The sequence below is a fragment of the Leptopilina boulardi genome, unplaced genomic scaffold (genome assembly GCF_019393585.1).
Source record: "Leptopilina boulardi isolate dan_hultmark-lab unplaced genomic scaffold, ZJU_Lbou_2.1 LbouV2_112, whole genome shotgun sequence".
NCBI classification, from domain to species: Eukaryota; Metazoa; Arthropoda; class Insecta; order Hymenoptera; family Figitidae; genus Leptopilina; species Leptopilina boulardi.
The window spans coordinates 3,654,706-3,680,306 of NW_026137655.1; the positions used below are offsets into that span (position 1 = coordinate 3,654,706).

At 27.6% G+C, this 25,601-nt stretch overlaps 2 protein-coding genes across 2 annotated transcripts in view; both read left to right on the top strand.

Annotated features, from left to right (window-relative positions):
• Positions 1-1,158: 1,158 nt before the first annotated feature.
• LOC127281318 (protein artichoke-like) overlaps positions 1,159-25,601 on the top strand; it is a 69,283-nt gene continuing 44,840 nt past the window's right edge. The window contains exons 1-2 of the mRNA XM_051304978.1: positions 1,159-1,520; positions 10,918-10,975. The gene's annotated coding sequence lies outside the window, so the exon portion shown is untranslated. The remainder of the gene's footprint in view (positions 1,521-10,917; positions 10,976-25,601) is intronic.
• On the top strand, positions 12,141-15,790 carry LOC127281331 (uncharacterized). The gene is made up of 2 exons (XM_051305000.1): positions 12,141-12,169; positions 12,261-15,790. The coding sequence occupies exon 2, from the start codon at positions 12,406-12,408 to the stop codon at positions 15,694-15,696; it is 3,291 nt and encodes a 1,096-aa protein (XP_051160957.1). The 5' UTR covers positions 12,141-12,169; positions 12,261-12,405; the 3' UTR covers positions 15,697-15,790.

Genomic DNA, 25,601 nt, shown 5'->3' on the forward strand with positions numbered 1-25,601 from the left:
TTTATGTTCATCAATTAAAATTTACAGTATAATTAAACTTTAAATGATTATTATATTCATTGAAATTTAAATAAGAAATAAATCTGCAGATAAAATTCTAAATTTAAAATTTGTTTAATAAAAAAAATTCAATTATATATCACAAATTTGTAGTATTTCTGACATTTATTAACAATATTAATAAATTTAATATTAATTTTCATATTAACGATCTAATAAAAAGTCACTTTTTCATTAAAACCAAATACCAATTAAATTTTCCACAATAAATATAATTATAAATATGTTTTTTATGGTTAGCATATTTGTTTATTAATAACTTTTTTATTTTTCTATTACGTGGAATAAATCTATGTTTATATTATACTTCAAGTTCTTTAAAAAACGATATAGAAAGTTATATTTTCTTATACATACATTAATCTAACATCTGTGTAATAATTATATACATATTCCAAGAAAAGCAAGTTTAATAAGCACATATTTTTACGTAAAAGTATGCCACTGTCGATTCTTCGGGGTTAAGGTGACGTGCAACTTAAATATACATTGAGGAGTTAAAAACCCGTGATTTTCATTTTTTTCACTAAATGATGCCAAGTCACGAATACCGAGCCAATCTTTATCGGAATGGTACGAAAACCACATCAAAATTTAATTCATTGTTTATTGATTATACAATATGCGTAGAACACGCAAAATTTAATTCTCAATTCAAGAATTTTTTTCTATATTAAGAATAATATATTTTAACTGTTATAACAAAATAAATGAATTAAAGCCAAGATATACTCTTACATTGAGAATATCGTTTTTTCGTTGATAAACGAATTGTCTTTAATTAACATAGCAAATGTAGAAATTCAATTTAAAATGAGTTAAATCAATGAAATCTATTTTAATTCTGTAGTTTAATTATTCATCTCCCTTTATTACGGAAAATGCGAATGAATATTGTAGCTATATGGATCCAAACTGACGATAAATTTGGAAGATTGGCTCATCGTTTCTAGTGATCTAAGTGATATATAAAAGCAGCTGATACCTACAGGTACACAAACGGACAAGCGTCAAGCCAAAATGCTTCGACATTGTCAGAGGCAAAGTCTAGTCAGCCAACCAGCAAGTAGGTACAGTCGGTATAGAGTCAGACGGACCGCTAGAGTGCCAGTCTAGCGTGGGCGCACGAAGCGGTACCACGTGCTACGACCTTTCTCCCCGTCGTCATATCTTCCGCGCCACCACGTTTACGTGAGAAATACTTCCAATATGAAAACATTTATTTTTTTTATTTTTTTCTCATTCAAAAAACACATCATTAATATCCACTAAATAGTGCGCGAGTGAAAAATACCAAAAGAGAAATTTTTTTTAGCAAATACTTATAAACTTTATGACAGTTTTAAAATTAGTGTACTTCAATACTTTGGTGTGAAACGTTTTCGTGATGTGATTTCAAACGTTAGAAGGAAGTTCGTAAAATCGATGGCCCAAATTTATTACAAATAAGTGTTGATGAGGTAGTTCACATTTTTTGGATTATTATAAACAATTTGATGCGAGAGAGCAAGGGTCACATTTTTAATTTCCCTAAAAAAATAAAACTAAAAAAATTCCTATTAGAAAAAAAAATAATAAAAAACTCACCAAATCGAATCCATAATTTTTTAAAGCCAATTTCTTTCGAGACTCCGTTTTTATTGCAGTTTCTGAAAAAGAAAAACATATTTTTGATTTTAAAAAAATCGTGAAAAAAGTTAATTAAATTTTTTTAACCAAACGGTTAATTACAATTTTATATTATTTTGTCACAGTTAATATATTTTTATATTGTATATTTACTGATTCAAATCAGTAACCTACATTTGATATTTTGATCTAGAGATAGAAAATGAATATAAAACGATTTTGTGATTTTCTAATCTCGGTGAAAGTTCAATTTTCCGGGCACTTGCTAAATTCAATTTCCGATTTTTAAAATAGTTTCCATATACCTATATATATATATTGTGGTAATATTTTGTCGACCACTTTACGTAATAATTTTTCAAAAAACTCTTATGTTTCATTTTAACAACTTTATGTATATGCGAAAGGAAGCAATTTTAATAATGTATAAAATAATCAAGTAATAATGTAATTTTCTATTTTATGGCATACTCGGGGATAAAATGTTTCTTCAGCGAAATGTAATCCTATATCTTAAATTTCGTCGACGAGTGCTTCTGATTTTTCATATTTTTTTTTATATTCCTGTTTTATGCCGCTTTTCTTGGAACACTTCTTTTTTGAATCATATAACCCATTTTACGAGCCTAACATACATCATATGGGAGTTCGGTAAATTTTCTTTCCCCATCCCTTTTTCGTTTCGTTGAATGAAGAATCGTGATGTTAACATGGCTGAACATCTAAAAAAACGAAGGATAGGAAAAATGAAAAAATAAAAACTTTTTTTTTATTGTTCTGCAAAGTTTTACGTTCACCTGAGCGAGAAACGAGAATGGAAGAGACTGATTGGTTGTTATTTTTTGTATACATTTTCTTTATTGTTGGCTTTTTTTGACATTTATTTGAAATTTATGATTTAGCTCGATATATAAAATGCATACATCTAATTTTACAAATTAAAAATTGATTTTATATTTCTCTTGTTGGAAGGAAATAAATTCTATCTCTAAACTCATTTTTTCATATATCGTTCCAACGATCCGAGGATGATGGTAATTTATGTGTACATGTTTATTTGTGTATATATTCAATCGAAATATAGATAACGAGAAAATATTAAATAATACATTAAGAAAGTAAAGCCAATATCTTATTAAATATCTTATTTTGCTTTCATTTCTTAGCATCACTATCGTCAAGTCTCATGAAAATTTTCTTGTTAACTCCCAACTCTAAAGCAACATTATTAAAATTTACTTTTTAAAAGATTTTCTAAATTAAACATCACAGTCCATATTGTATTTAATAAAGCATAAGAATAGTCTGAAAAAAGGTTAATAAAAAAAAAATTCGCATAATTTAAAAAGAACTTTTTAATAACTTGTTCTTAATTTTTTTTTTTTATTTTTCCTACTATTTAAAATGTTTCGCATTTTTCAATCTACTCTTTCGTGTTATTTTTTGCTCCGCTTTTATTCACATTCATTTCAAAAAGATATTACATAATAAGCTCACTTTTTGCTTTATATTCTCAACGAACTATTACAAATTTGAGGTCTGAAAATCAAAGTGTCTGTATGTCTGTCCGTCACTCTGTGAATAGAAAAACTTGTTGAAGCGATAACTGTCGAAAAAATTACTGGATCGATTTGCACTTTGACATACGGCTATGTAAAAATGAAAACAAATTTCGTTTAGCAAATATTTTGTAAGAAAAATGAACAATTTATAAAACTTTTCTTTTTGAATTTTCAAAGATTTTAATTATAGACTATAGATTTTTTAATTATAAAATTATAGTTTAAATTTACTTGGAACATTTTGATTAAAAATTTAATTTTGAACAATAAAGAATAATACGACTTGCTTTAGATAGAGAATTTCTCGTAAGCATGTGAGATGAATAGCTTGCGTCATGAATGTACAGTGAAAGGATATACCTGTTTAATAAAAATATATATAAAGGCAAAGTTCTTCATTCGCAAGCTTATCAGAGTATTAAAATCGATTACGCTATACACCTCAGAGCGAAGTTCGTTGACTTTGACATTAACTAAACAGGTTCCATGCAGTCTAGTCTAGAACAAGAATATATAATAAAGATAAGATACATTAGCACTTTATGTGTTTAAAAAGAACCCATTGCCAAGTTAGAGCGTGAATTTTTTATGATTATTCATAGACACTTTGCTTCTTTGTACTTTTTACCTTTTTAGCTAACGAAACAAAAATTACAAAAAGTTGAAAAAAACGATAACTGAAACTAAATTTTTTTCTATTGCTACCTAATTAGAAAGTCTGACTAAAACTTATCTGCACTAATGATTTACTTAAATTAAACAAATTTAAACGGTCTTGTCTGACTAAAATTTACATTTTCTACTGATACGAAATATAACATTTGTGTCTGTCTGCAACCCTTTTTTACTACTGATTCAAAAATTACAAGAATTCAGGTCTTATACGAACTCTATCTTTTACCACTGATAACGCAATGACAAAAATTTAAAAACTCCAACTGCAACTCACTTTTACTACTAATACTAAAATTTCACGAATTAGAACCATTTTGTCCGCCTTAAATTTACTTTTACTACTGACAGTAAAAAAACTTCTGTATTGTCAAAACTCCCGTTTACTCAACTGATACGACAAGTACGAAAATTCAACAAGTCTGACTACAACCAACTTTTACTACTTGATATCAAATATATGAAAAGATTTCAAAAATCACTGACTGATTGCAGTTGACTTTTATTACTACTACAAAAATGTGAATAATTTGAAAAATCCAATAATGTTTACATACATTCTCCATGAGAAAACAAGAAAGAAAAAATGTTCTATTTCTATCATTGGATGGAATCAAAAGAAAATATTTTTGAAAGAAATGATTTTGAAATTTTTAACCCATAAATGGATCTTCACATTAACGATGAAGCTTAAATCATAAGGAACCTGCAAAGGCAGTTGAACTTTAACTTCTTTTAATCCCATCGATCTTTGGACGGAAAACTCAAAACTATTAAAGTCAGAAATTTCCAGCTCAAGCCGTATTATAAAGTTGTGTTACTTCAAGTTAAATCTGAGTTGGATAATCCTAGAAGGGATGAAATAAAACGAAGACAGAAAACAGTTTCTGCATGGGAATGATAAAATAAATTTTTTATCTCCTACAGGAGATATTAAACTGAAAAACCTTCTTGATAAATGATCAATATATAAAAGAAACTTTCGCAATATCATAAAAAAAGGAAAATATTTTATCGTCAGTGAAATGCAACTTCAATAATTAAAACTAGAGAATATGATTTATTTAACAAATGTTATGTCATTGAAAATGAATGAAATTTTCTCTCATTTAAATATATATTCCTATAAAATTCGATTATTAAAAAAATTAATATTTTAAATCAACTTTTTTTACTTTTCAAAGTAAAAAAGTGAATATGTTTAATTTTTTAGAAAATGAATATTAAAAATAATATAACATAAACTTAATTGATCTATTTTATACGAACAGTGTATATCAATAAGTAAAATTTAATATATGCTTTATTCAACTGTTAAATCAATGCTAGTCGATTTCTCTGCTCTTATATAGAATAGGACAAGAATATTTCAGAATCAAATGTATATTAACCGAGAGAGAATTTCGCGTGCTGAATGTAAGATTCACTGACAGTGAATAAGTAATATTTGTTGCAAATTTTATACTCCCCTCATCTCTAAAGAGAAGAAATATACATATATCTTTTAAAATTCAGAACAATGTTTAAATATACATATAACTACAATTATTTTAAAATTTAAATATTCACTATCTTCACTAATTTAAATAATTAAATAGTTCCTGTCTTCCCATTAATTATATATATGTTTTGAGAAAAGTAATATTAATGAAATATCGTGTTCTTTTTTGTGTAATCAATATCCAATTACTAAATTATTTGTGCATGCAAGAACAATTCATGATTGTTTAAATAAACTTAATTAACAAAAACAATACAGTTTCAGAATGTTTGACGTACAAACTTCACTCTTTGAGTTTCATCAACAATAAATAACTAATTTTCATGTGATGTTAAAATTTGTTAATTAAATTGGTTTCAACAATCATAAATTATTACCAGATGATTAAATATTACAATAAGATAATACTGTTGATTAACATGGACTCATTTTCAGATGGTCAATAATAATTTTAATTAAAATGTAACAATTAAAAAAACAAACGTTAAATTAATTTATCTATATAATTTTAACGCAAACAAGAAATTTCATTTCAAAATTTAATATCAAATTCGAACTATTCAAGATTTGCTATTAACAGCAAATAAATATTTATTAAATTTAATTATTTATATGTAAACTATATTTGTCATGTTAACTTTATTTTTAATATATTTTCAACGTACATTTTATTTGAATTCAGGAATAAATCTGACAGTTCACATTTTCTGAGAAAAGAGGAACTACACTTCAACAATTGTACAGCATATTCGAGAAGAAAGGGAGATGTGAAGTGTGAACATGAAAGTACCAAGCATGTGTATATGCGTTCTCTTCAATGAAAAAAAGAGAGAATGAAGAAAACGGAATAGAAGGTTGGATTCGAAGACTTTGGGGTTAAGCTTTCGTCTATAGTGGTTTTCCACCCTTCGTGAGACCAACTCGTAATTGAATTTCATGCTCCCGGTAAATAAGCAGAGTCTACATACGTGTGTAAATCATAAAAAATATGAAAATTGAATTTATCATTTTCAAAATTCCATTCTGATCTGTGAAAATTACAAAAATTGGTAAACATAATAAAACGTATCATTTAAACTGTCACAAATGTCTGGCTTCTACAAAAATCACAAGAACTTAATGTTTTGTCTGACACTGAAACAAACTTTTACTCATGATACGAAAACTACAAGATTTCAAAACTTGTTGTCTAAACTTGTTCAAAACTTTCTACAACTACTGATACTAAAATAAGAATTTGAAAAAAAAATTGTCCAACTAAAACTTTTCTTTTCCACTGGTACTAAAATTGAGAAATACTATTTTTTTACTACTGATATAAAAAAGGAAATGTCTTGATAAAAAATTTATAATATCCGTGCGTCACGAAAACTTTTTATATTTTTATACAACAATCAATAGTATACTACATTTTCTAAAATGAGTATTTTCGAAATGCATTTGATTTGAAAAATCTGAATAGAAATAGTACAAAGAGAGAAATATAGGTTATTACACAAATGGATCAATCGAACAATAATTCTCTTTGAGGTGGCTCGAAGAAATTCAAAATTAGTATAGAGAATATTATAGAGAGCAGAAGGAGACAAGCGTGAGGAATTATAAATTTTCTCCTGGATTCAAGGAAATTTCAGAAAGCCATTTCTGTGTCAAATATTCAAAGCAATCTAAAGTAGGTACTGGCCTAACCAACTGAATCTAAAACTAATCTAACAAGTTATATCTACACAACCCTTAGCGCGCGGGCAAAAGGTAGTTTGTCCCCTCTCTCTCCCTCTCTTTCTCTCTTACCCCACTCGGGGATCTTGCGAATGTATAATGGCAATAATTTTAGCAAACGTAGGGATTGCTTCACTTTCCATTAAATCGGGAAAGGGAAGACAGTTATTCCACGGAGCGAGTGTGTGTGCGATAGCTTACCTTTTAACCTTCCTAAAACCACCAAATAAATCACACACGATTAATGGTCAATTTCATCAGGCCTATAGGAACACTATGAATAATTCAGTAATTCGCTTTTTACATATTTTCTTATACCGCGCGTTCAAACAATCTTGCAGAAACCTAATGAACCCTCCTCATTTTCTTTGTTCACAAAAATATTATTCTACCACCCAAATATTCATTTTTGATATTAATAAAAATAAAATTAATTTGCAAAAAATATTTCCGAGATATGTAATTTTTTTTAAATACTTTGGAACTACATTCTGCGTTTGAATAAATATATATCTCTTTCATAATGGAAAAATCTTTTCATTGACAATATTTTTATTACTATCTCTCTTCACAAATGCGAAAAATGTGTTATTTTAAATATAAAATGGAGAAAGAATTTTTCCCCACTAAAAAAAAGCACTGAGTAAAAAGATATTTCTTTAACCAAATTTTTTTTCAGTTATTTCACTATTAATATTATATTATTTCCATTACAAAAATAAACATAAAAAGAAAATTAAAAATGTATGTAAATAAAATAATTTTTTACCAAAAAAAATATATGTAACATATTTTAAATATAAAAAAAATCCTTTACAATTTTTCAATGAGAGTTGTATTTGATTGAGGTCAAAAATAAGGAAAGGAAATTTTTTTTTTATAAAAGCCTATTATATTTCTCGACGATAAATCAAAGTTATTGTCTTGAAAAATTTTAATTAAATTTTACGATCTTTTCAAAACAGATAAAAGAATATCGTATTGTCATAATTTCAATGAATTCAAGTATGCGGCAAGGTAATTTCCGCACACTTTAACAAAAACATTTTAATTTTTTAAATTCTTTTCTCATAAATATATAAAACTTTGCTAAAAAAGAAAAAGTAAGGCAAAAAATTAAGCGAAACTTGTAAAAGATGATATATTTTTTCAAAACAAATAAAAAACCAGTTAAATAAAAATTACCAAATGAATTATAGAGTGGATTTTTTTTCTATACTTTCATTTTTTGCAATAATAAAATTTTCTACTTCAAAAAGCCCAAATTCATTCATTTAGAAAATCAATTTTCAATATTAGTTCATGAACGAATTTGTAGATTCTAATTGGTTTTAAATTCAAATCACTCAAGAAGTTATTGCGTGTTTTTTTTTAAAAAAAGTATATTTAATGACGTAAAAGAAAAAGAGTTTAAGTGAGTACAAGAGGTTTTTTTTTCTGGGCATCATTAAAATTTATGTATATAGAAAGAAAAAAAATAAACTAATGACGAATATGTAGAAAACATTGAGTGTTCTTTCAGATCATTAATAAATTCAAAAAATAATTAATCCAACGATTATACTATTTTTATTTACATTAATTATATCTTAAAAAGTTATATATATTTTTTTATTATTAATATTATATTAAAATATTAATTTTAGTTTATTGTTATGAAAATTTTAATTAAATTTTGCCATCTTTTTGAAATAACGGATAAATCAATATCGTATTATTAGAATTTTAATGAATTCAAGAATATGGCAAGATAATTTCCGCATATTTGAACAAATTTAAATATTCAATTAAATTAGTATATCATTAAAAAAATTTTTACTAAATGACAATAACATTTTTAATTCATCATTGCTTTTTTATTATTTAATATATACTTTAGTGATAAAAATAAAAAAAAATTTCAGTCTCACGAAGCACGTATTGATCGAATTTTTTTATCTTACAAGAATGTTGTTTTTATTATCGACACTAGATGAAATGAGAAATGAAAAAAAATTAATTAACATCTGAATTATGTACTTCAACTATAATTTCATTAAAAGGAATTTTCACGATAAAATCGTCAATAGAAAAATATATATATATCGTCAGTGAACTCTTTAAAAAGGACGGTATCGCACGACAAAAAAAAGGAAGGGAATTCAAGTAGGATTCTGCTAGACGATAAGTCAAATAAAAAAACCAGAATTGCGGATTTAATAAAGGCTTCTTGAAAGCGCGCTAAGCGAAAACCGATTTCATTATGGTCTCGATTCGTTCGTTCGTGCGTCGTCCCCCGTTGCTGACGCTCGATTTCGAGTTCTCTTTCTTCGTTTTCTTGTTCTTTTTTTTCACCCTCCTCTTTTTTCTGCATCGTATAGCGTAAGGTAAAAATTCAAGAGGTACCAGAAAAATCCATCTTTCCCCCTTCCCCCCATGTTTCCGTGATGAAGAATTGCAATAATTCGCATTGAGTCGCTTTATATCCGCGTGTACACTTCCGTTGCCCGGTAATTAAGAAACTTTTGAGTTCACGAGAGTGACATGCTTGTGCGCCATCCGGTGTGTGTGGGGTATCAAGTTGTTCGCTTCGAACTCAGACTGTGCTTTCGATTTTGCAAGTGACTCCTGGCACACACCAAATAATCACTCGCCAACACACTGAGTTTGTACCTTGTGTGAGATAGAGAGAGGGAGAGAGACCCTTTGCATATTCATGCACATTGGTCTGAAATAATTCTAGATTATAAGCGTGTACGAGATCCCCTAGCGCTTATTCTCTCTCTAAAGTTAAACAAACCATCTCTATGCGAGCATATCCCTAGAATTATTCAAATTTAGGGGAATTCAAACGATATTTCGAAATATGTATTGAATGATAGTTTAAACTTCTTTGCATTAATTTACAATTTTTAAAAGAAATTGCCATCAGATATTTGTCAATGAAAAAAATATTAAATCAATAACATCAAATTTATACAAAAGTTTTAATTAAAAATGTTTATAAATTTTTGAAAAGAGGGACAACATTTTTCATTAGCTTGAATTTTATCAAAAAGATAAAGTTTCGATTAACAAGTTTAAGTTTCTTGGTTTCTTTTACAAAAAAGTAAATTTTTATAAAAACAAATCTTTATCTTATTTTCGGAAAATGGAAACAATTTTTTTTTCTAATATTTACCAAAATCCAAACATTTGGAAAAATTATTAAATTGAAAAGGAAATTCTCATAAAATAATCTAATTAGAAAATTAGTATTTTACTCGCCCAGTTAAATTAATATAAATTTTTGTAATTTCTCACATAATAATAATCAAATATGAACTTCCTTTCTCTTCTCTTAATACCTTATCAAACCTGATCTAGGATTCATTAAACGATCTCTCCAATTCTTTACTTTACTTTCCTCCTCTAACTTTATTCATCATTCTTCGTCAAGTTCTACAGAAATTTCAACTTAAATTAATAGTATTAAAGTAATCGAAACTTGCAACTTCTCTCCCACGAGTCCCGTGGAACCCGATTCTGAATCGGAAGTTTAATAAAAGCAGAAAACGAATTAAGAAATGATAATTTAATGGAAAATAACATTTATCCGGTAGAAGATCAAAAAAGGTTTTTCTTTTTAAGATTTATCATTCTCTTATTTTTACGCTATTTTAAAAAATAAAACAGATTTCTCTTATATTTGATACATGTACACATTTTCAGTTTCTGCATTTCAAAATTAAATTTTTTTTAAAAAAACTACCTCTAATATGAGAATTTTTAATGAAAATGTAAATTCTTTTTCAGAATGTAAACAACAATGTCTTCCTGGAATTGGGAAGAAGCACAAAAGATACATACAAAGGTTAGTAATACTCATGGAAACAAATATATATAAAAAAAGTCGTATTACTATAGAATTTAATATAATATTAATGTTTTGTAAATGAACTAAATATATATTTTTTCAACAAAAGAATATTAGTTTTTCCATATACGAATAAATAAACGTTTTTTTTACAAAACATTTTTTTCTTATATAAAAACTTCTATTTTGTTGATATTCTTTTTTTGAAATTGATTATTTATCAGAGAGTTATTGAATTTAAAAGTCAATAGTGCGCAAAAATCGCACTATCTTCTTTTACGGCCAATAAATTTGCCAACGCTGTTCGTTTAAAAGTTTTTTTTTTTGAGATAATTTTAAAGCTCGTTCTGATTTTAAAAAATTGCAATTTCTATTAAATTTACTACTACCATCGAAGGTATATTTAAATTTTAAATATTAATAATAAAATTATTAAATAATTAATTAATTAATTATTAATAAATAAATTAAATATTTTGTAAGTTAGTTTTCTTAAGATGAATTATTTTGCTTCCTCGTGGAGGAAGCTTTGTAGTCCTTTCGTTTGTAAAAATTTTCAAAGTGTCGGAAACAAATTTTTCTCTATATATAAACATGTTATATGAGATCCTGATCAATTGTCCGGATGTATGTGAATTAATGAAAGTTAAAAAATCAAAAATTCACATTTTGGCTATAAAATTTTGTGATTATTTAAATTTAAGTTTATAGATGAAATAATTGTATTCCTTACATGTAAACGAATCGATTGGTATATATAAAATTTACATTTGAGGTAAATTTAATAAATTAATGAAAGTTAAAGTTAAAGTTAAAGTTCATCTAATGAACATCTGAATTTACAACTTGTTTAGTATTGTTATTGAATATTACCTTGAAACACAAAAGAACCACACGTGTCTTCGCGTGAAGTAAAATAAACGAGCTAACAAATAACAAGAAAAAAAATGTTTTTCTATTGTAATCGTTACGAAAATATTAGTTTTTTGAAATATTCTATTTTATCAATAAAGATAATATTTTAATTTTTCAATTATATCAATAAAACGAAACAAATTGTAAAAAAATTTGTTTATAGATAAACAACAATTTTATCTAAACATTTTTAAGTTGCGTATATATATATATATCCATGAACCGTGATAATTCTCACATTTAGATCAGTAACTGCTTTTTCATAAACAATACGAGGTATAATAATGTTTTACTAATTTAAATTTAATTAGAAAGAGAGAGTGAGTCTCAATTATTAATATTTATTTTATTTATAATTTATTTTCAGATATTATTTCAATTTCTATACATACTGTCATCTTCATTGAATGAAACGACAGTGAAATCAGTGACAACTAACACACTGTAATACCTTCTTACTATTCATAGACTGGTAAATATAAATTTTAAACTTATAAAATCAACTTTCAAGAATGGGTACATTTAAAAATGCACTGGAAACTGTACAGCTTGTACCAATTTTTAATTACTTAAACATACTTAGTGACTTTTTATTCATTGAAAATTACCTGTCAGAAATCGACCAAACTAAACAAATCCCAATTGTTAATGCGCTCTATAAATACTTAGAAGACAATCAGAATAATTCTGAGAAGAAAAATAAATTAATAAGAAATTTGTTAAAAGGCAGCGATCTTTATGGAGCAAAAGACGACGAATATTTTGATATCACTTTTGTTAACGTGATGTTCGACTACATTATTAGTTCTTTAATATTTGACAAATATGGTAATATTTATGGCTTCTTGGCAGATGTTTTTTGTAGAGCGAAAAATTTTCAAATAACTAAAATATTGAATATGATAAGAATTAATCTTGAGAATACATTTTTTCAAAACGAATATGACGACAGATCGAGTCTTAGTAATTTATCAGTAAATAGAATATACAACGATATAATATTGCCTCTGTTTCCTCGACCAAAAGCTAATCTTAGTTTATTGTCTCATGAATATATTTATGCTCAAGCTGGTTTAATGTTCCTTCGACCGGGAAGAATAAATACTGCCTATTGTAATGATTTTGAAAGCAGTATTGCAAATCTAACTGAGGAAAATTTATTTGAAGAATACTTATTAATTGGACGTGTAATTGAAAAATTAATTCTAACTGACGAGAAGAATTTTGAAATGTTGAAAGCGTTTGCTCTTCCTGCTCTTTCGTATTATATTTCAAATTCAAATTATTTATTTGTCTTCGAAAACATGGAAAATATAATTTCGAAATCAAATTTCTGGCAGACAGCTTATCAAGAATTATTTCAATATATGGCTAAAGCAATTAATGATCCAGAAGTCAATTTAAAGAATAATTACACAGTGAAAATGCATTTGGCACTTTCTAATTTCCAAAGTAGTGCCTCATTGTTGAAAACTTTTCTAGAGCAAAATTGTACTTATTTAGCAGTAACCAAAGAAATTTTACGACTTCCAATTCATTTACATTATCCAGAATCCTATCAATGTAAAATTGACAAACCGCTACCTAATTTAAAACAATTCTTTATGAGTCAAATTTATACAATCAGTGAATTATATGAATCATATGATTTTCAATTAATGCAAGAGGTCTTTCCCAAATCTCTAACAGACAAATTTGACCAAGATCAAATTATTGTAAAACTACTAGAATCTGATGATGATTTATCAAAGTCAGAACACTCACCGTGCGACATTTTGGAATTTTATTTTACCAACAACAAAACATTTAACTACTTTATATTAAAACGAGAAGATTACAATGTAATTTTAATAAATAATGCTGACAACCAACATTTTTTTCAGCAAGAAATTAAGAAATGTTTTAAAAAATTATCTGATACATCGCAACTTACAAAAATTTTAAAAACAACTAATGAAAACATGAACGAATTTTTTAAAAATTTTATTAAGTACAAAAAATTGCGATTAGAATCACAGTTGATATATTTAGATAATTATTATCAAGAACACAAAAAACCATTGAAAAATAATTGGTGGAAGGAATTCGGTTTATCTTTAGTGCCATATTACCCTTGTTTATCAAATATGTCGGAGAACAATTATGGAAGTATTTGTGCATCAGATAAAATAAAATATTTATACGCCTGTTCACATTCATTAGGCACAACAATCAGATCAATATTTTCAAAAAATGCAATTTATGAAACACTAAATAAAATTCTAACGGGGAAAAAATATAAATTCTCAATAACAAATGTATTAAATATAAATAAAATATTTGAGGATATTTCTTTACATTTAAAAAATCCTGGATTTCAATTAACCTATGCAACCAAGGACGCAATAAGATTACTTGAAAAAATAATTAATTCTTTAAAAGAAAAAACTGATTTCAGTTTTACGTCAATCACAAGTAGTCTTTCTAAGATATTAACATTAAAATCCAATTTGTACAAAAGCATTTATACTATTGGTAAAAATAGTAGTCGACTGGTTTTTGTAAACACTTTGCAAAATCATAGTAATACTGGTTATGGTTATAAGTTTATTTTTTTATCTGCCAATATTTCAGAAATTGCACAATTGAGAACTGGCTCTGAATTTAATGACGAGAGATTTTTCTGCCAAGGGGATTTGGAAAAAGAAAAGAATACTTTTATTGCTTTAAATAACGTAAGTTTTCAACCTGAACCTAATCATTTTATGTATGAAATTAATAATCAACTATGGAGAAGACCGACTAAACTTTTATTTTCTGGAATATCAATTAATGATTATGATGAAAAATGTAATGAAGAGGAAAAATATATTTATGTTTGCCGAAGACGGCGACTTTTAAATGAAAAATCTAACTACGAAAAAGAAGCAGTAAACTTCATTAAGGAAAAGTCCAATCTTTCTGGAAATATAATACACAATATACTTGCAAAATACACATTTCCAGATAACGCAACTCTTATGCGATTTGTTAATGATTGGCTGAAAAACAATTCCTTTAAAGAACCCATTTGGAGTAGAGACTATATAATAGACAATCCTGATTTCTTAAATGAATTAAGATACAACTTACATTTTGAAAACCACGATATATCAGAATTTGAAGCTGAATTCAGAATCAATTCTTTTTACACTAAAACAGTAAGAAGTAAAATTGAAGAAGGATCATCGATGAAAAGAATGGTTAAAGATTACAATGAACAGAGGGTAAGATATTCTTGCACATTTCATGATTACTATGCCATAAGAAATTATGCAACAACAGGATATAGAAGAATAACAGGTGATACACAGGAAGCAAAGTTGATGAAAATTGCTTTATATAAATTAGCATTGAGACAATCTGATGATCATGAAGAGCAATTTGAATTAAAGTTATTTAGAATCGAATCTAAACCTATTTCAATTATCCAAAACATATCTTCTAAACAATATATTACTCTGCAAAAATTTAAACTAGCTTTTTCAAATATCGCAACTGCTACAAGATTTGTTGGTTATCCACCTCCTGGATTTGGAAACATTATTTATGAAATGATATTTAATGGATTATATGAAAGGGTGAAAATAGAACAATATTATAAAACAAAAGAGAGGAATATCATTCTTTTACCGGGAAGCAATTTTCAGATTGTAGACAATAAAACAGTGAGTATTGGAGGATTGGGCAAAGTTTTAAAATTAAAACTAGAATTTTTACATTATTATAATACGAAACATGAATGGTATAAAAATATTATGAATGAAATAGCAAATGTCAAATGATGTAAGTTTCTGAATTTTTAAAAATTCACGAAATTAGTGAAACTGGATTGAAATTTGTAGACTTTTTTTCGAATAAATAAGCACGTAATACTTAAATGTCTCTTTTTGGCTTTCAAAGCGCACATATATTATAAAAATTGAATTAAAATGATAAAAGTGAATTTCACTTCTTGGAAAATAAAAAATGTTAATGCTCTCTTCGCGATGAATATCAGGACCAATTACCACAATTTTTTTTTTATATAATATTTCGCGTAGGTTCGACGTAATCCCTCTCTATATTCGAATTCTCTATCCGCGTTACCAGCCACTCAACCTCGCGAGAGTTCTCTCTCCAGTTCAGAAATACCTATTTGATTTATCCCGGAAGTTGCATCCTCTCGAGAGCGGGTGCTCGAATTTGCTGAAAAGTACCGATGTAGTTCTATCATTGTTTTGCGTTCATTTAAAGTACGTTCTTGCGGAAGCGAATGACGTTTGCGCTTCGTTAGTGTAGCCTAGAGGCATTGCTGCATTTTACTATGGTCCAAATTCAATCACCATCTCAAGAATTTACATTATTTATTGAATTTTGCATATATACTTTCGTTACGATCTTGCATTTTTTGCATTATTTAAATGGATTATGAAAATTCTTCTCAAAAATTAAAAATTCTTTTTGAATTATTTTTTGAAGCAAAAAATTTTAAAACATTTTCTAATTAATTTAAAATTTAATGACGAATATAAATTATCAATTTCATATTAACTGTTTGAAGTGGAAGTTTTTTCCATATATAAATATATTTTAATATAAGTTGAGCGGCACAATATTAATTTCAGAAAATAAATTAATGTTTTAGATCAAAAGGTTTTCGTTATATAGATCAAAAGGTTACGTGATTGATCAGAGAGAATCGTTATTTAATAAGTAAGAAGGGGTTTTATACAGAGGCACTTCTGTCGACCTGAGACTTTCGCCTCTCTTTAGAGGAGTTGTTTATGATGATGGATGTCGTTTTGAAAACGTGGCTCTCTCGTGGAACCTTTTGGCTCATTGGACCCAGCGTCTAAAGGCTCTCAAGACCAACTCTTTGATAGATGAATATCACAGTCATTCCTTTCGTGCTTTAAACGCCAAAATAAAAAAAATTTAACATTCCACTTTACGTCTCTCAAACGACAACGTTTCATATGGACTCAATATCTAAAATCTGTATTTCGAACAAAATCACGATAATATACTTTTTTTAAAAGCTCTCTTCTTTCTCGACAATATTAAAAATTTGTTTGTTTTTCATCAATTGTCAAATTTGTTCTACTAAAAATTATGGATTGGTCTGACTATAATGAGACAAAAAATATAAAAGCAAAAATTTGGTTGATCCAACGAAAATAAATTGTAACTAAATTTTATGCGGGGAAAAGAGAATTTGTTTTTCAACTAAATTGTTTTAGAAAGGTTTTATTTTGTTAGGAAAACTATTTTGAATCCAGCATCGTTAGTAGATATAGTGGGAGAGAGAGAGAGACCTATATATCTGAAACAGCGGTTAACACTATTGTTCAAGTGTTGGTTCATACTAAACTTGAGAGCGAGAGAGAAAGAGACATATACGTGCAGTTAAAAGCAACACACAACCTTAAGAATGAGTTATCGATTCTGCGATGTTTCTCTCGGTAATGCCCGCTTCCCTGCATTTAAAATAGTGCCTGTTTCTCCTTATGCGACAACTGCCAACCGACATGCGAGCTTCCGGCGCAACAGCGATCTCCAAAGCAAAGGAAGCTCGTTCTTTACGATTCGGTGGAAAAACAAAACAACACGAGCTACTTTTACGGTTTCCTCGATAACTGAATCTGAACACGAATTTCAATTCTAATAAAGCACACGATTTATTATTCTTATTATTATATGCCTTTTTTTTGCCGCCGCGGACGGGGTTATGTGTATAAACTAGACTTGAAAATTAAACTACAGCTTTTGTTGTTTGTTATCTTTGTGCAAATGAAGTTGTGCCAGATTTAGTCACCTTTCACAAACGTTAAATTATTCAAATTAAGAGGAAAAACTTGACGCGCAAACACATTTCATTTAGGTCACCTAAATATTCACGTCAATTTTCAAATTAAACTTGCTCTATTTTATTGATAAATCATTATTATATAATATGGAAATTTAAATTTAATATGATGATAAATATAATGGCAATTTTGTAAATAGAAATGTGAGCATTGATTTCATTAGGCGAAGTAATAGATTTCGTCTTTGGAGTAGATAGCAAACGTCTTTTTATCTAAATACCTTCCACTTTATCTTCTATAATGCTTTTCCTGCTCTTTTTCAACTTTGCCCCAAATGTGATTTACTCTCTTGGCGAGCTCAACTCATAGATCAAACTGGAACGCGTCCAGAATGTATAACGACATTCATCTAATCTTAAATTCACATTCGGCAATGTGGCTTATTTTCAGCTCATTTTCACTATTTAAATATTATTACTAATATTCTAAATTATAGATACAAATACTGAATAATTTCGAATTCAATTGAATAAGGATAATGAGATTGATTTTGTCTCAAATACCAACCACATTAATTAGTGATAATGATACCAAAATCATATTGTCTGACCTTATCTATTTTCTGCTACTGATATTAAAAATTCACTAATTCAAAATTATAGCGTCTAATTATAACTACTACTTAGTTTCATTACTCACTTTTGATATACTTTCCTCAAAATTAGAAAACATTTTGTCTGACCAAAAGCAAGCTCTACTACTGAATAAGATACTAATTCGAAAATAAATTCCGATAAGTTAGAAAAAAATCTATTGAGAACATTTTGGAAGGGGAGGCGTTTTGTCGAAAACTGTTACCCATAGCTATATGGAGAGTAAAGAACAAGAAATCCCGAGAGCATTTAACGAAATAATTGATCGTAACGCCGATAATGATTACTGTAGAACCTGAAATGGCACATTTTTCACTGCGAGGAATTAGCTTGGAAAAAGAATGGTCGTCAGCCAAATCGATATCGCGTTGGTAAGGGGTAGGTAAAGTTTGGCCCGATTTGGCACGCAGGTTCGTATTAGTCGCGTCGCGTCGGAAAGAATCTCCGTTAAAAAGGATCTCGAATCTTCCCCACCACCACTATATTCGCAAGGTACTTCTATAGGGGGCACGATTACCATTTTATCGAGGTTGATTTGCGAGCACTTTGCACGAACCGTGTTACAACCAAGTGGTGCGCACATACACCCTCCTCACACCCCCTTTGTCCTCGTCTATATACCTACGATCGTCGTCACTCTCTTAACGGTATTTCAAAATTGCTGGAAACACTTGCCCAACAAAGAGGTCGACTTTAAATAAAATGCGGGCAAAATTTCTTGTGGGCTACCACAGCTTTCAGCAGAAATTCTACCACATAAATTTTAGAAAAAAACATTATTAAGTTATTCATTTTTTTAAATATAATTTTCTTACCTTGTAAAGAGAGTAGTTCCAAGCACAGGCCATCAGTTTTCCAGCTAAAACAAAAGATAATAATTAATTAATTTCGTTGTAATTTTTCGATTTTAGAATGCAAATCTTAACAAAGTAATATTTTTATTTTAAAGGTATATTCAATTTTGAAAACTAAACTAATTTAGTAATTTTAATAACTAGTTAAAATTATTTTCAAGTTTTACTACTAAAACCGCAATTATAAGAATTCTTTGTAGAATTATAATTATTAACGTCTGACTCATATAGTCTTCTACTACTGATATTAAAAAACAGTAAGAAATTTAATAGTTTTCTTTCATCATTTTTTACACTCCTATTTATAAAAAACAAAGAAAAATTTTCTCTCTATATTAAATTTTTTATACAATTGACGATAGTACTTTTTTTCAAAATGCCAACATTTCTCGAGCGTATAATGATTTGATTTTGCCTATTTTGTATTCAGTACATGTCACGTGTTTTACGAACTTTCTTGTAATTTTTTTACTTCTAGTACTTGAGGGAGTCATGTAAGTTGAAACATCCCTTATGCATGAGATATGAGATGTTGTTCAGGCGTAAAACGATAAAAAAAAGAAGATACAAAAGTAAAGCATTTCGAACGAACGGTAACTGAAATTCACGCTTTGAAATTAGTTTTCAAATTACATTTTAACGACAAATTTCATTAAAACTTGGCAACTATTTCAAATATTAAAAAAATTACAGAAAACTTTTGCTATCAATAAAATAAATCGAAATATAATGGGAAAAAAAATATAGCAATTAAAATAATGATTCAAATATGTAAAAAAATATGAATAAAAACATATATTTCATAATAAAATAAGTGGACTTTAAAATGATTTACGCTGGAATAGCTGTATACGAATTCAATGAAAGTGTATATACAATAATATATGTAAATTCTCATATATACATACATATTAATGATTATGGATCAATTTCCTGTTTTCGATAATAACGTATAGATGCAATCAACTGCAAGAAATTATTGGTAATTATTAATAATTGATATAACTGATGATGAAAATCTCATCCGAAGAGAAGCAACAGGTCAGCGGGATTATAAATACTTAGGGGGATTGAGTGCGTATTTTACTAAGCAAGCATAAGTTAAGCATCTCCAGCATTATCACGAGCTATAATTAAGTTACAAAATAGAATGTTATAATATTAATCAAAATGATGATTTCCGTTTACGAGCATTATGAAAATCATATACCTACGCACTTGTAATATTAGATTAAACTCAAAATTAATTTCAAAAAATAATTTACAATTCTTCAAAGAACAAATAGAAAATTTTTCCTAAATATCGAAAACAATAAATAAAATAAGAAAAAAAATCATTCAAACAATTTCTTTATTAAACCGAAGAAAATTTTCGTTTTCTACGAATATGTGAAAAATTTGATAGGAGCCTGTTAAGCTTTTGGCACTTGCTTCCACTTGATGAAAAGTGCCTAGGTAAAAGAAAAATATTTTCAAGAGAGTGAGAGAGAGAGAGAGAGTTCAGTGCAAATATTGCTTAGCAGGTGAGTGCGTCTCTTCAACTTTGTTGAGGAAAATAAAACTTCTCTTTCGCACTTTCGGCAGTTGATTTTTCGCCCAACCAAACTTATTCTTTTTCTTTTTCTTCTTCGATTTCCGATAGTTTTTCTACTCCATTATTTATTTGTCACCTGCTTCCGCGTGAATCTTTTTCAGGAGGGAGTAAGGACAACCGAAACACAAAGACAATCTCGACTTTTGGCGAAAAGAAGAAAAAGAATAAGAAAAAGAAAAAGAAGAAAAAAAAGCCAAGACTTACAAAACAGGGAAAATAAGGAACATTTTCTGAATAGGCGAAACAGCATAAACATCGAAATAGAGAGAGATGGAGATAGAGAGTTTCGATTGGACGAGCAGATCAGAGTATTTGCACAAGAAGATCAGCGTATTTACACCTATACTTGTGTTGAAACTTGTGTTCGTTTGCGCTCCTATTTACAAGTAACGGACAATTCACAAATGTATATACCACCTGCCAGACATGTTTACGTAAATCGATTTCAATCATAAACGGAGGACTGCGTTAAAACATATTGTCAACAGAACGCAATTATTTTAATACGATGGACAACCGTGTTCGAATAATGCGCACGCAAACAATTTATTATCAAATCAAGTAATTAACAATTAGGGACGAATGCTTTTTGGAAATAATTCGTTAATTATTGCGCTCTCGATACTTTAAATATACTCAAAGAATCATAAATTTAATTATAGATCATTTCCTATTATATTCAATTTTACAAAATTTATTTTGCAATTACGAAAAATCAACTGACTAAATGTGAAAAAAAATTTCTGTGAAAAACTGTTTAACGTCGTATAATTATAGTATCAGTAGTAAGAGTCAGTTCAAGTCACACAGAAATGTCAAAATCTTGTAATATCAGTAGTAAAAGAAGATTTGAGTCAGACGAAAATTATCACATTTTTTTCCTGAGTAATATAGCAAAATTAATAATTTTTTTATTTATTTGTGGGAGTTTTTCAATTTTGCTAATATTGACATTTCGAAAAAAGCATTCAATACAGAGTATATATCTCAGTAAATATTTTTTTTATTAATTAAATACTACAACCAAACAAATCTTGTTGGTAAAAAAAATTAAAGCGTTGAATAAAACTAAATAAAAATTTCTGAAAAAAGTTACGCGACAACTCGGGAAAACCGCACGAATGTGGTGGTAAAGTAATTAGAACTTTTTATTTAACAATAAGAACAATGGAATAGTGAATAAATAGCATTAAAATGTGACGCGTTATGAGAAAAAAAAAAATCTAGAAAACATTTCTCATCGAAGCGGTAAAGCGGTAATTATCACTTCATCGTTCTATATAATACTATAAAAAAGTGATATTCTCACTTTAACAAAAAAGAAAAGGAAAAAAAAATTTCAAATGTATTATGCGTGCAATATTTCAGAAAATATACCATGCAAACGATTCATTTTTTAAGCCCTTTTACTGCTACATCACAAAGAAAAAAAAACCCCGACAGTATGGGCTATTAACTCTCGTCATTTAAGCTCTTCTCGGACATTTACGATGTACTGGGGTGAAATTGTACAATGCAAACACAATGTAAGCCTAGCTTGATTGTTGACATAACAGAGGAAAATTTGTTCTGTTAATTCAGTCCAACTACCTTTGCGAAATTTTGTCAAAATAGATTTGAAAGCACTGCATAGACAATTCATTTTTTTAACTCTCCCCTCTCTTCGAAATTAATATTTAAAATCAAACTATGAACGATTAATTATTTGACAATATTTTCCCTTGAAATTATTTCTGGATCGAAAATTAAATTATATCATATGACTTTTATAAAAAAAAAAATATTAACCACCTCACAATAGTTAACGAGATTTTTTTTTATAAAAATTGAAATTTGAATATATAGTTTTTGTTATACATATTTATTCTTTTTCCCGAAAACTTATTTATGACGAAATGAAACAATTTTAATTAGCAGAAAGTAATTAAAAAATGGAAGGAATAGAAAAAGAGATGTAGAAAATTACAAAGGATTTAACAAAATGAAAGAAAAGATAGACGAGCGAATCGGTGGATCAATTACGGTTCATTACTTTGTTGAGGCCAATTGACATAACTGATTCAGTTCCCATACCACGTACAAAGAATACCCCCCACTGAGGTGTACATAGAGGAATGGGTTAATTTAGTTCCCTGTGTCTGGTCACTTGTATCCGCATTAAAATCTTTGATAAAAAATACATATGACGGACAATTTTACAATCATTCTACCTTTACAATGATTATTAAAAATATAAAAAAAGTATTTCTGTCCAAAAACGAAAAATCAGAATTTGAAAAAAAAAATATTGCCACCTGAACTTGAGAAATGGAATTCTTTCATTTTTACGACTGCTGGCAGAAAATAGAATTTTCAAATAGAAGAAAAAATATATATATATAACTTTTTTTTGGACTGACCATTTTATTAGAGAAAAACTTTCTTGTTTTACGATGGCCCGGGGTTTATTTTCCTCACACGACGATAAAATGCCATCAGAATGAGATAAGTTTTAAGTTTGAGGTAATTTTGATTTCGATTCAAAAATCTCTTTCAGACAAGCAACGTGCACCATGAGGTAATAACTTTTCTGCCTTGAAGAAACTCGGGGAAACAGAATTTTAAAAGGATTTAGAACTCTGAGAAGTTGGCAAGCATTGAAAGGTTTCTCTAGTGATCCTGAAAAAGGTTTCGGTATGGCGAAAGTCTGAATTTATTTGATTAAAATCCACCATGTCTCTAGTTTTCTAACGTTCTTTTTATCAGCTTAGAATTTTCAATCACGATTCTATTTTTATGTACCGGAAATAAAATTTCAAAGAGGAAAATGCACATATCGCAAAAAAACATGATATTATATCAAATCATAAAAAAGTACGAGTTGATATATTCCCCCTAAAAAGCATTCATAGCTAAAATTTTTTTTTTTTTTTTAAACAAATTCGTACAAATGCCAATAAATCGTTTAATTAACTTGAATAGCTTTAAAGTTGTGTATTTATATTTCTTTCGTTATTTATAGCTAATATTGATAATACACACATATTTTATACAAATATACAGGAATTCATATATACATATATATAGTGAATGCAATAAATTTACATTCTATATTCTGTGCATCGATCCATAATAAAAATGTATCTCTTGAAAATTTTTCTCTCTCAAAAAATGGAGAAAAAGTTTTACGATAATTCTTTATGAACATGAAGGAATAAAAATATTATACACGTTCTGTGTCATAAAATTTTAACTTAATATCTGCATCTGATTATTAAAAACCATATCAAATTTACTAAATAAACACAAAACATTTTTATTACGTGTATTAAATATAAAATTTACGTAAAATTTCATTATAGAATTATCATGATAAAAAACCTTAATTACAACATTTTTTGTAATATATTCATTAAATAAAAAAGTTACTCAAATTCGTTTTTATCGTATTAAGTTTTTTATATAATTAAAAAATATTATTATATTAGTCAAGATAAATGTTAACGTTAATATTATCATTATTAATTAATAAAAATTGTAATTTTTACTCAATTTTCTCACTGTTAAAAAAATCAAGAATATTTTTTTTTAATAATACATATTCGCAAACTTTATATATGAATTTGAAAAATTCTCTAAATTCCACTAGAATTTTAAATATTTAGCTACGTTTTTAGAATGAATAAACAGCATTTTAAGTAATTAAAAGAACCAGGAGAAAACGTGCCGAGTATTTTCAATTTTAGAAACCATTTTGTGATTAATAACTTTATATTATAAAAAAAACATATATTCTGATTTATAACATTCACATGAAAATATCTTTTAGTTTTTTAAAAAATATTATTACTACTACAATTTTTATATGATAATAATTCAATTAAAAAAAAATTCGTTCAATTTTTTTTTAATTTTTTAAGCAATAATTTCTATGGACGTACGATTTTCAATTCATCAACATATTTAGCGAGTGACAAAATAATTTGCATAAAATGCTGTATTGGAAAATTTTGAACATTCACTGATCCGGTTGATCTGCCATGTCGAACACGATAATCGTTATTCTTTACACTCTAAAAACAAGAGGAACGGTCCTATAATGTTGCGATCGTGAACAATTTGCATCTCATTCGTCGTCGGGATGAAAGCGTCGAAAGTAATAACGCGCTTGTGATGGCGGCGGAGCGTTACCATAATGATGAAATATGACTCGAGACTATTCCTATACATATATATATGTAGTACGCGTGTAAAAAAAAGAAGCACTCTCGTTAAAATTGGACGATTTCATAGCGCACGCGTATTTTAATTTTCACATTTACAACCACATCGACACTCAGTATCCATTAGTAAAATCCAAACTCAACGCTATGATAAAAAATGAATATTCATCCAACATATATATATAAAAAATATACTCTTGCACAATCACAATATGTGATATGTGCTTTCACAGAATTGGAAAAATAACGATTTTAAATTGGAATTGTAACATCAAAAAAACATAAAGTTATATGAATAAACAAATTTGTTTTATCGCATATTATAATTTGTTGCACAATTATTATAGACTGAGAAAAAAAAGATTCAAATAATATTTTTATAATTTGATACCTATTAAATTAAAAAAACGCTTAATTAGAATCAATTCATAAATATTTTCTTAAATTGTTACAAAAAAATAAAACGTCAGATTTTGTTTATATTTTAAAATGGCAAATAGTTTTTAAATATTCTCTTAAATTCCTTTGTTTAAAATCGCAATCAACTTTCCTCTTTTTAAAAAAAAATATTTTACCGCACGCAATACTACTTTAATTG

What these genes read in the sequence shown, in the direction of transcription:
- LOC127281331 (XM_051305000.1), top strand. Translation starts at nt 12,406, where the DNA reads ATGGGTACATTTAAAAATGCACTGGAAACTGTACAGCTTGTACCAATT.